This window comes from Nomascus leucogenys, chromosome 3 (genome assembly GCF_006542625.1).
Source record: "Nomascus leucogenys isolate Asia chromosome 3, Asia_NLE_v1, whole genome shotgun sequence".
Classification (NCBI taxonomy): domain Eukaryota; kingdom Metazoa; phylum Chordata; class Mammalia; order Primates; family Hylobatidae; genus Nomascus; species Nomascus leucogenys.
This window is the reverse complement of record NC_044383.1, coordinates 57,698,377-57,710,983: the sequence shown is the minus strand read 5'-3', so window position 1 is coordinate 57,710,983 and position 12,607 is coordinate 57,698,377. Positions and strand designations below refer to the sequence as shown.

Here is a 12,607-nt window from a genome sequence, read left to right as displayed (position 1 = left end):
CTTAGCTTTATTTCGAAGGATGAGGTCAAATAGAACAGCAAGGAGAGGTAGAGTCAGTCTAGGAAACAAGAAAGAGGCAAGTAAAGAATCAGGGTAAAATACTGAAAGCCTTTCTGGATCATCCTGAGCTGGGACTCTAATCATTAGTCGATCCAAAAAATCGACAAAATGAAGTACTCAGAAGTCTGGCGCGGTGGCTCACGCTTGTAATCCCAGCACTTTGGGAGGCCAAGGCGGGCGGATCACGAGGTCAGGAGATCCAGACCACGGTGAAACCCCGTCTCTACTAAAAATACAAAAAATTAGCCGGGCGTGGTGGCGGGCGCCTGTAGTCCCAGCTACTCGGAGAGGCTGAGGCAGGAGAATGGCGTGAACCTGAGAGGCGGAGCTTGCAGTGAGCCGAGATTCCGCCACTGCACTCCAGCCTGGGTGACAGAGCGAGACTCCGTCTCAAAAAAAAAAAAAAAAAAAAAAAAAGAAGTCTAAACCACCACTAGTAGTCATAGTAAACCAAAGGTAGGTGTGCAGACTCCAAATTCTCTGACTCATAACATTAAAAACTTGAAAATATCTCAAAATCTTCTACTCCAGCTCACTTATTTACCAAATTTATGAAAACTGGGGCTCAGAATCAAAGAGGTAATTAACTAAAATTTGTATTAAAATTAGTAGAGCCTCTCTGTATAGTGAAGAGGCCTAGAACAATGGATTTGGGACTTAGGGTATGACTTTGTTCTACTTATATCATTGAAATGAACACATTACTCTAGATTGATTCAAAGGTCTCCATGTGGCTTTCAATTTACATAAAAATTAAATTAGCATATTCTATCTTTCCTCCCTCCTTTGCATAGGCACCCTTTTTGTTTTCCTCTCATTGCATTTGACTATTTTAAAACCTATTACTTTCAGATATAGTACTATGGCTTTTACTGAATAGATACTACTATGTTAAATAAAATTATAATAACTAAATATGAGATCAAAGATACGGTAGCTTTAAAAACTTATAAGAATATAGGATAGGAAATTACATAAGATAAAACAAATGATTACCCTTTTCTTATATGTCAAGTAGAAGATAAAATACTCTCCACATCTCTAATATTTATATTATATACTAACACATACAATAGAATTTTTTGTTTTCAGTAGCCATTTTTGTTAATTCAAGCCTTTTGCATATACTTGAGAAATTATCTTTTTCATTTTTATTCTTCTACATCAAATATTTTATAACTATTTTACAAAGATCTATTTTTATGGCTATAATTAAGAGCCAGTATTGGCACAAATTTTATATTGATTAAATTTTGAACTTTATTCTGTTACTGACTCTTTTTTAGCATCTTAATCCATTTGACATTTTGGATGAAGCAACGAACCTTAGTTGAAATTTATGCCAAGCCAAAGTTAGTTAACTATTCTCAAATACTTTTAACCAACCACTAGTAGAACTGGACTTTTTTTCAGGGCAAAACATTGTCAGACAACTGTAATTCCTGAGATGCTTTTTGAAACCTAGTATGTCTTTTAGAAGACTAAATGACCCTAACATCCATCCTGAGTAAGGAATTAGGACTAACTTTGCTTTTGAAAAAGCACAACAGTGCTGCTTAGGTATCCTTGAAATGTGTCACCATTCTATTTTTTTTTTTTTATTGGTGGTATACAGAGTTGCATGCCTTAATGATGAAGTGAAATTCATAATTAGAGGTGAATTCACGTTTAGGCACTCACAATTTAAACAATGTTTATGTTTCTGTAACCCAGGAACAGCAACCAAGAGTGATGTGATGGGTTTTGTAGGTAGCTGAAGAGTGTTTATTATTACTTACTTCTAAAAATAGTAGTATTTAATTATTTCTCTCACATCAGTGACTTATTTCCCCTCTGTAGGATCGATAGAAATTCCTTCTGAGGAATTATGTTCCTCAAAATATATTTTATGTATTTCCATTAAAATATTAAATTGTTACATTCAAAATTTAACAGATCATGCCTGATGAAATTCAAAGTGATTAAAATGTTAACATATTAGTTAAAAGTGAATATAAAAGTATTTCACTTTCTTCAAATAATCAATGTGAATAAAACTGGGATATCATATCTGAATGATAGATTGTTCTTTGTCTCAATATAAAAAAAATTATTATGACATAATTTTTGAAATCCCTTTTAGTCCACTTTCTGGAATAAAAGGTCTGTATACAAAAAGGTTGAAGAAAAGATGGCTTAAGTAAAGCCATCTTTTGGCTTATTTCCAACTAAAAATATTTTAGTTGGAAAAATATTTTCATATACATTCACATACCTTTATGCTTTAGTGTACACTGCTTAATATTGTCAAATATCAAATAAGGGGAGCATTTGCTCTGGGTATCAGCACAATGCTAACACCCAAAACAGGGATTATTTCATATTCTGTCATGGGCAAGGTGTCATTCCAATACATTTGGAGACAATAATTACATAGCATCTCTCTTTTAGCACAGTGTTTCAAAAAACCAATAATATAGTAGTTGTGTTTGTAACGCAGCAACAGTGTTAAATTCAGGTTCTACTCTGTGAACATAATTGAGTTTTTAGCACATATACTCTGTAAATTTAAAACAGATCTGATTACAATGAATTGTGTTAGTCAGAATCATGTTATTAAATATAACTGAATTTGCTGGTAAACCATATTGTCACATTGCTTTTAATACATTATCTTAAATCACATTAATTTTAGATCAAACATGAAATCATATAAGTATTAATAGCTCAGTTTAGATATAATAACATGAATTTCCTTTGAATTCTAATTTGGCATATGATTTTGAGAGATAAATCACACAATTATGAAAAATCCTTGGGAAAAATAATTGTATATATATCCTATATATTGGGAATTATTTTCACGCCTGAGACGAAATTCTTTTACCAACACATACACATGAGAGGTAAAGAAATAAAACTCACATTTAGGGAGGCCGAGGTGGGTGGATTGTCTGAGGTCAGGAGTTTAAGACCAGCCTGGGTAACACGGTGAAACCCCGTCTCTACCAAAATACAAAAAACTAGCCAGGCGTGGCAGCGTGCGCCTGTAGTTCCAGCTACTTCGGAGGCTGAGGCAGGAGAATTGCTTAAATCTGGGAGGCGGAGGTTGGAGTGAGCCAGGATTGCACCACTGCACTCCAGCCTGGGCAACAGAGGGAGAATCTGTCTCCAAAAACAAAAACAAAACTCACATTTAAATGTTTCAGTCCTAAACTACTCTCTCATGTAAGAAATTATTAAATAAACATGAGACCTTTCTCTGGGGTAATTTTTAAGTGTTATTGTCTAATCTTCTTTTTAGTACATGTAAATCCAGGTTGTAGCATCAGTTAATTTAGTATGTTTTAGCAAGACAGTTCAAATTCATTAAAATTCCTCTGACATGGAACATCACAAAGGATAGATGACTTTTTCTGCAGGTTTAATAAACATTTGATATTTCATACTTTATTTCTCATAAATCTAAAATTAAATTGCTTGCTAAGAAACAAACACCCATATGTTATTTTGTTTTACAGAAGAAGTTATAGTATCTTACCTTCCAGTATCTAAGAAAACTACTTACATTTTAGGTATCTTTCAGTTATTTATAGTTATGTAACCTATTTATTACAATTATAACATATATAAAAATAATATGTAATACATAAGCTATTCACTGTGTGGTTCATCACAATAAGACAGTGAAGTAGAAATAAGAATAGATTAACTGCTTTGACAGCTTCACATATTTTAATCTTTTATTTGATGATTCCTAAAATTTTAGGAAATGAATGAGACAAATTTAAAGGCATCTTTGAATATAAGATATAATGTACAATGAAATTTTAATAAGGATCTAGTATTCTACTTTCGATACTAAGTTAATAGGTTAAATCTGAAACTGTCTAATGAAGCCGTAGTAGAAAGGTAAAGACCAGTCACTGCCTCTTTGCTCAGTTTGTATCAGCCCTTGTTTTTGAAAAGTGATATATTTTTAAGAAATGTTAGAGACACTATAATGTCTTAGAAAGTATTTAACTAAATTGACTAGTTTTAGAAAGTATCAAAAAGTATATACAGGTGGAAGCAGTCTATACAGGTCAAGTATCCCTTACCCAAAATGCTTGGGACCAGAGGTGTTTCCTATTTTGGATTGTTTCATATTTTGGTATATTTGTTCTATATACATTATATATTTTCCAGTTGAGCATCCTAATCTGAAAATCCAAAATGTTCCACTGAGCATTTCTTTTGCACATCATGTCAGTGCTCAAAAAGTTTTGGATTTTGGAACACTTCAGATTTTGAATTTTTTGATTAGGAATGCTCAGCCTATACTTTGACTAGAGTAGAAGGTGAATAAAATGGACAAGAATGAAAACGAAAACAAAAAAGAGAAGCTATGTACTAGAAAAAAATGAATAATACACTTTTGAGGTTCCAAATATGCACAAATAATTTAATGACTTTTCCAATCAAGCATTTAATGATTGTGTTTAATTTATATTTCAGTTTTCACAAGCCATCTCTTACCACTCAAAGGATAATGTTTTTATATTGGAAATGTTTTCTATTGGAAATCATATGGTAGCATTTGGATTATTTTAAATACTACAGCTACTTTTATGAAAGTACACCTTTATTTGGTGTGGGCTTAGTAGTCATTCATCTCACCATCTATGTCTTTTCCATTATCTAATGATGGAGCTCACACTTTCTTGTTTTTAATCTTTAGTATAGCATACATAAAGATCAGTACAGAAGCTGTGATAACGTCTCTGCCAAATCATCAGATAGTGATGTCAGTGATGTTTCCGCCATTTCCCGAACCAGCAGTGCCTCACGCCTCAGCAGCACAAGCTTTATGTCAGAGCAATCTGAGCGCCCCAGGGGTAGAATCAGGTGAGTTGGCAATACTGTTTATATAAACTGGATCTTTATCTGTGATATAAAAATACAACTAGCTTCCTGAATATTTTTTCTATAATACAGTTTAGGTCATAGTGGGTTAAGTATTTATCGACTACCATGTAGTATTGCCAACAGAATGTTTAGTATTGACTATCAGATACAGCTTAAAACCCTAGTCACAATTTTAGAGATCACTCTGAGTCACATTTGTAGTAGTTTCCTCTCATATAATTAAATTCCCTTCCTTTAGTCCAACATCAGAAAGTGTATTCTGTAAAGGGACAGATAGTAAATATTTCAGGCTTTGAAGAACAGTCTTTGTTGCAACTACTCAACAATGTCATTATAGTGTGACAGCTATACAAATAAATCAACATGGGTATGTGTGTGTGTATGTGGGTGTAGTGGATGTGGTAACAAAATAGACATCCCTAGTTAACGTTATATGAGTTCAAAGGCATTGGCATCAATTTTGTTTAAGTCACCAGTAGTGCTTTTGTGTTCTTAAAAGACAAATACCCTGCTGAAAGGGAAAAGACCCCAGACATCCAAGTGCTATCTAAACTAAAGCAGATCGATTATGGACAAAGCATGTTTTGTATTAGTTCTTTACTAGTTTTCGGAAGTCAAAGTTTCATATAGTTATAGTTGTGTAACCTAAATATTTATTACAATTGAAGGAATTGTGGGGTTGATGAGAGGTCCAATAAATATAAGTGTTAAAAATATGAACAAACACCTTTGCAATACTCTAAAAGTCTGATGTTAGTGCACATTTTGATGATGTACAATGAACTGAATTTTGAAGATTCTCTCTTGATTGTTGAAGCAAATTAAAAGTAATCATCCTGCTGTTATTTAACAATTTCATACTCTGATAATCTAACATGAGCAATTTCAACTGATAAAGATATTAGTAGAAAATGTTTTGTCTTTTGGTGTTCTCAGCATCTGACTCTAAAAGAATATAAGGTTCTTTAAACTTTAAGGAAGAATTATAAGGGCTCAAGAATGTAGCCATATTAAGCTAAGATCAAGGGGTAAGAAGTATCCTTATAGATTCCTTTTTATTGAATTCTTAATAAGATAGAATGTTTTTAAAACTATTGAATTACCAAAGAATGTAATAAATAGGACGTAACCAAGGACTTTTTTTTACCTTATTCACTGAAAACAATTTGAAGTAATTTTTGTTTATATTCACTGTAGAGCCAAGTACCTTGAGCCCTATGCTTTAAAGTATTACTAGTAAATAGAATTTGTATTACTAACCAATTGCATAGAATAACCTGTGAGTTCATTTTCATTCTCCTAAAATTTCAGAAGTAGGATTCTTCAAAAATTTATCTTCCTATAAAATTTGGCTGTGTGATTTCTTTTAGAAAGAATAGGAAAACAATGACAAGAGACTATGATTTTATACAAGGAGAATGGGGAAAACTACATTAGTAGTGTGTTGGAACCAGTGTTACTTTGTGGAGAATATGGCAACTCAACAAATCAGCATGGACTATATCATGACAAGAAGCAAAAGATAAAGGATTTTTTTCCTTTGTTGCTTGATATAAATTTTCATATTTAGTGAAGGTGGTGGGAAGAGGGGTGGACCTAAAAAGAGTACAAATAAACTTCTTAGTGATAAATCTATTTTCTCTAAGAACTTTTTTGTTTTCAGCTTCCTTTCCCTTCTTTGTAGTTTAAAACCCATATAAACTGAGAGTTTATGTAAGTGGATTATGTAAATTTAAGCACTACAGCTAATAGTTAAACAAGTTTCCCCTTAAGCTAACATAAAGAGCTACTTTTCTTGTAATCTCATACTGTATGTCAGTGATTTGTCATATGCGGTACATATTTGATCTTAGAATAATTAGAAAGAATAGAGAGAAAAAATAAGATGTGACACGTCTTCTCTTCTGACATCCATAGACTAGTTATCCCTTCATATGCATTCTTCTGTCTACATATTCTCATAGACACACATGCAGCAGTACACACAAACACACACACACACACACACACACACACAGAGACACACACACACACGGAATTATTTTGCTTCCATCGTCAATCCTGTGGTAAAAACCTGAGAGAGGATAGTTTGGAATGATAAAGAATAAAATGACATCAGCATAAAAGCATCAAAGTCCTATGAACAAGCACTGTGGGCTCTTCAGATGTAAATGTTCCCTGCCCTTATAGGTAATACTATGAGGAATAATTTTTCTTAATATATTACTGTTTCTTATTCATTTTTTAGCAACTAACATCTGCATAATTTTTATAGTTCTGTTTACTCAGCTAATTAATTATAATGGTAAGCAGCAAAGTTTTTAGTTCCTCTCATGTGTAAAGACTTTATTATCTTCTTTTTAAAACAAACAAAACAAAAAAAACGTTGTAAATTCCTGTTATCTTCCCCACCACCAAGACCATGTAGGGTCCAGTCTACTCCCTAACCTTTTTCCCAAAAAAGGTGCTACCTCCTTCCCAGACAGATGAGAGAGGGCAGGACTTCAGGCTGGATCTACCATTAGGCGCTCCCTCCTCCAGCTTGGAGCACGGGAGGGGAGGTGACACCTGGTGACAGATGGATGGGTGGTGGACAGAGAAGAGGAGACAAGGGCTATTCCAGGCTCAGCCCTGCTCCTCCAGCCTTGCCTCTGGGTGTAGGGGAAACAGAGGCATGACCAGCATCAGGGTCATGCCCAGCTGGCCACAGCCACGCGTGGGGTAGTCCAATAAATACCCTGGATGCTCAGCAAGGCTGCTGCCTGGTGTTTTGAGGCTGCTGTGGTTGCAGACACCCTCCTGACCTTGGCTCCCTATCAACAAGCTGGGGATGGGAGGTGGAGGGAGGAGGAGCCTCTGCCTTAGGAGCCTCACGGGCTGCACCAAGAGAACAACCAGCTTGGACCAGGAGCCACCAGGTCCCGAGGGTGGCTGACCCAAATGTCATAGATGCTTTTGTTGGGTGGCACCTCCTGGAAGAGGGTGTCTAGATCCCAGAGCAGTCCTGGGGCCCTCAGGTTTCAAAGGCCACTCCCTGGTAGGCAGGGCCGGTTGACGGTAGACACTGGGGACAGTAGGTGGGTGGTGGTGCCAAGGGCATTACCACATTGGGAGTGTAGATAGGCAAGTAGGAGGTGGACAGCTGCCCCCAGGGAGAGGCCCTGTGTCCCCCACTGGACAGCCACCCAAGAACTGAGGTGTCCTGCAGTAAGTGGAGAGATCAGGCCCTAGGCTGTGTGGAGAGGGTCGAGGGCCCAGTGGCTCCCTGCTGGGAAGCCTCCCCCTGCATTCTTATGGGGCTGGGAAGGGGGCAGAGGGGCCACAGAGGCCTCTCAGAAGAGGGCAGCGGTGGGGTGGGAACCACCTGCTCCCTACTGCTCCCCATGCCTGAAGGAGCTGGGCTGCTCTGTGGCACCAGCCCCGACCAGGGTGCCCCCTCCCCAGAGTTCCCTAGCAGGGAGTTGATGCTGAAGCCCTCACTGGGTGGCGGCAGGTGACTGGGCACATCTCGCAGCAAGTAGGGCCCCAGGTCCTTGGCGAAGGCTCCGCATGCACCCCAGTTCTGCCAGCACCTGCACAGGGCTGTGTTCTGCCACCATAGTGACTCTGCTGGGATCAGGCTTATGTCGACCACCCAGAAGTTGCCCTTGGCCTGGGGCTTTGCAGGGTAAATTTAGTAAAATTTGGCATTTGTTGTCAGTAGGCATAATAATCAGTAAGCATATACTGAAAGGAATGTTCTTCTATTTATTTGAGGATTTTAAAACAATATAGGTTAAATTATTTTATATTTTAAGTTGTGATAACAAATATAGAAGTTAATATCTTTTGGAATGTCAATCTTGATATTACAGTTATGTTTGAAAAGTGTTATAGAAAATAATTTCAAATGCCCCTTATTTCACAGTTCTTCAATTCGGTAAGGGAATACAGGATAAAATTCAAAAGTAATCCTTGGATTTTTGTGATAGCATATGAAAATCTTCAGTTAGAGTTATCTATATATCCAATACATGAAGCTTATTATCCACACTGTTCAGAACTTCAATTGCTTTACTACTCTTTTGCCTATTTGATTTGGTATTTACTGAAATGCTCAGTTAAAATCTATGAAGAGGATTTGTCAACTTCTTTATTATTCTGTCCATTTTTTCTTATACGAGATTACTTAATTAGGTTCAAGTTCAGAATTCTTTTGCCTTTCTGGCGATTTAACCTTTTATCCTTATATAATAAATCTCTTTATCCCTTATAATATTATTTTGTTTTAAAGTCAGTTTTTCTTACATGATAACACAAGCTATTTTCAGTTAGTGTTCAATCTAACTATTCACTGTTCACATCTTTTTGTGTCAACTTTTCTATGACCAATGTGTTATACTCGCATAAACAGCAAATCGCTAGATTTAATTTTTTTCTGACCACACAATCTCTATCATTTAATTGTCTGGCTTATCAATTTGCATTTATTTTGATTCTTATAGACTTGAAATTACTTCTATATTGGTGTATGCTTTTAATATTTCTTATTCTATTTATTCTCTTTCCTGATTGTTTTTTAATTGAATTATTTTTCTTTCATTTCCCCCCTCCATTACACTGGAAATTATGCAGTTTCTGTGATTTTTACTGACTAGTTTCTCAAGTATATAAATTTTGTTAATTAGTCAATTTAAAGTTAATAATTACCTCTACTGTCTCCTAGGAAAAAAAAATGACTGTCATATGCTTCACTGTGCTACTGTCCCTCCCCCATTTGCATATTCTTGCACAATGTTTTAATTATAGATTGGTTCATTTTCCCCTTATCGCATGTTTTTTTTTTAAATGCCTTATATTAAACCATATGTATTCTAGTTTCTTTGCTAACCATTTTTCATGCATCTTAGACCTTCATTCTGGATCATTCTCCTCTCTGAGAAAAGTACATTAGAAAGCCACCACTGAGGGTCTATGAGAGCTTAGACTGAGACACACGTTTTTCCTTGTTGTTCTTTAAGGGTCTTGACTCATGAGGATTCAATTCTAACTCCTCACTAGACCTGAAAGTTTCCGAAGATTCATCATTCACTTACCGACCTGTTTTAGTTCTCGTTTGGTTTTTGGCTAAGGAGATATGCCTTTCTTTCTTGTGACCTCAAGTTGGTATTTTAACAGGCATTTGTTGTAATTTTCCCATCATAATTACTAGGCATTTGGAAGTGAAAGGATTTTTTAGAATCAGAATATATCATCTACCATACTGCCAGAAATAGTTCATATTTGATGTGTTACCATTTTTTTATTTTTTTTTAATTTGCTCACTTGAAAAGGATAATATTTAAAAATAATTAATAAATAAGAAAAAACATGTAGGTGTGAAAAGTAAGAAGGATCATGGCCCTGGAGACTTTATCCCAAGTTAGAGGGCAAATGCCAAGGCAGAGCAAACAGAGTTGGATGTTGAACTGGAAGCAATATCTAAGGGGCTTAAGAAAAATACAACCAGGAACATAGAAGGAGATGGTGAAGGGAGCCAAGAACTGGAAAACTTTCGGGAAAGAAGAGTGTGCCAGCAGAGACAGGACCATTTCAGTCATGAGGTGTAATGGAAGCAGGAGAATGAAAAACTAATGTGGGAGGTAAAGGTAGATACAGCTCAAACTGAGAAAGAGATTCTGAAGTCTCAGAGGATATTGAATATAAGGGAGAAGAATGAAGTAAGCCTGAAGTTAAGGGACTGGTTAGTGATTGTTGAATAAACAGCATCTTGTGATCAGAGTTCCTATGCCAGGACAATGTGAAGACTACCAGCCTGCCCTTAAAGACTGCTTTTGACTCAGATGTGAATCTTTGGTTCTGTCAGCTATGTCTCAGTACTTTTACTAACCAACATTGAGAGCTTCATTCAACAAGTGTACAACTTCTTTAGACCTTGATTTTTTTATTTCACTTAGTCATACATTTATTAATTTACTTATTCACCAGTCATTTATTGGTTACGTCTTATATGCAGGTGCTGTACACTATCTAGTATAAAACAAAACACATGATTCCTAGATCTATGTTTTTAGTGGATTTTCATACAAATATAATAATAATATTAAATGTATATTCATCTGAAAAATGTGAATCATACCTGCCACTCCTACCTTACCAGACTGTTTGAGAATAAAATGAAATAGTGTATATCAGAATACTTTGAAAATACAGCATTGTGCTTTATAACTCAGTTACTGCATACATGATATGAAGTATTAGATGAGTTTCTTTATACTTTTAAGTCATCCTTGAATGTGTTATGAGAGACGGCTAACACATAATATAGTGCAACAGCATTTAAAATTCGAATTTTGATTACTAATATTTAACTTATCCACTTCACAGTGCTTCATGGTGAGTTGGATGAATTTAACAGTTGGATTTGACACTTGAAGAGTTCAGTTTTATTAGAGTGGTTTTCAAAGTTATGCCCATGAACTGTTGGTGTTCTAATGAACCTTATTGTCTCCAAGAATTGCCTGATAGACAGGAGAAAACTATCCAAGGAGCAGGAGAAAAACTAAACGGGGAGGAGAATTCCTAGACTGCAGGACTTCAGCAACTTCACCTAAAGCAGTTCTACTAGTATTTGTTTAGTACAACAGAAGTCTGTGAAGTAGTTTATTTTTAAAAAGGAAGCTAGGCACTGCTGCTTTAAAAACATATTGTAAACCAAAATACATGGCACAGTAAATTCTAGTGCTATTACTTCCAAGGAGAAAATTAAAATATGAGATGTGGTTCTACTTCTCTAGTTATTACCTATTTTTAAAATTCAGATAGTACCGTAATTTGGCTGAAGGATTATGCAATGTATAGTGATACTTCAGTATAATACACTAAGAAAAAACAAATTTCAAAGAAAAAGAAAACTAGTAGAATGTTCCATATTGGTCTTAGTTGGTATGTTTTTCTACTATATATTATGTTTATTATACACTTGGTATAGGAGATAAACACTTATTATTGTTTTTTAGCATTTTAGCTTTAAATAGTATTATATAGATTGTCCAGGGAAATATATATTATTTCCAAGCTCATTACTTCAGCTTGTACAGTTAATAGACTTTATACTATGCTTTTTTATACTACTCTTGATATCTGTTCAATTTAAAGCAATATAGTAAAAATTTTAAAGTATATTTTTACTTTATCTTTTTTATTCATTTAGAAAATCATCTTTTAAAGCTTTGTTTCTTTACTCATTTTAACATGTGATTACCTTGATTTCAGCTAGATTGTCTTAAAACATAGACATGATAACCAAGTGTGGATTGATTGATATTTGCTAACTGTATACATACTGCTTATGCAGCATAATGAATAAAGAAAGCATAGACCTTGATGTATCCTCAAGATGGCATACATGCTATTTTCTTATAATTAGTGGAAATATTTTCAAAGCTTTCTGAATCACTAATACAACAAATTAGTTGTATCATTTCTTACTTTGTAAACTACAACAGATATATCAAGGCAGCATTTGTGTGCATTCGTCTTTAATTTTATGACTTTATTATTTGTGACTCATTTATATAGTTTTACGGTCCATACATAATGTAAGTAATTGTTTTCTCATGTTTTGGTATTCACTGAGTATGTATATCAGCTTTTGTTCAAGTATGCGTTTGTTTTTGTA

At 35.1% G+C, this 12,607-nt stretch overlaps 1 protein-coding gene and 1 pseudogene across 50 annotated transcripts in view; one reads left to right on the top strand and one right to left on the bottom strand.

Annotated features, from left to right (window-relative positions):
* RIMS1 (regulating synaptic membrane exocytosis 1) overlaps positions 1–12,607 on the top strand; it is a 522,383-nt gene that overhangs the window by 427,706 nt on the left and 82,070 nt on the right. For 39 of the 50 annotated variants that reach the window (XM_030809340.1, XM_030809346.1, XM_030809342.1 and 36 more), the window contains one exon: positions 4,760–4,926. The exons of the other annotated variants lie outside the window; for them this stretch is intronic. In XM_030809340.1, coding sequence (XP_030665200.1) covers positions 4,760–4,926 — 167 coding nt within the window. The remainder of the gene's footprint in view (positions 1–4,759; positions 4,927–12,607) is intronic. 50 annotated transcript variants of the gene reach the window in all.
* Positions 7,251–8,617, bottom strand: LOC105738972 (annotated as a pseudogene).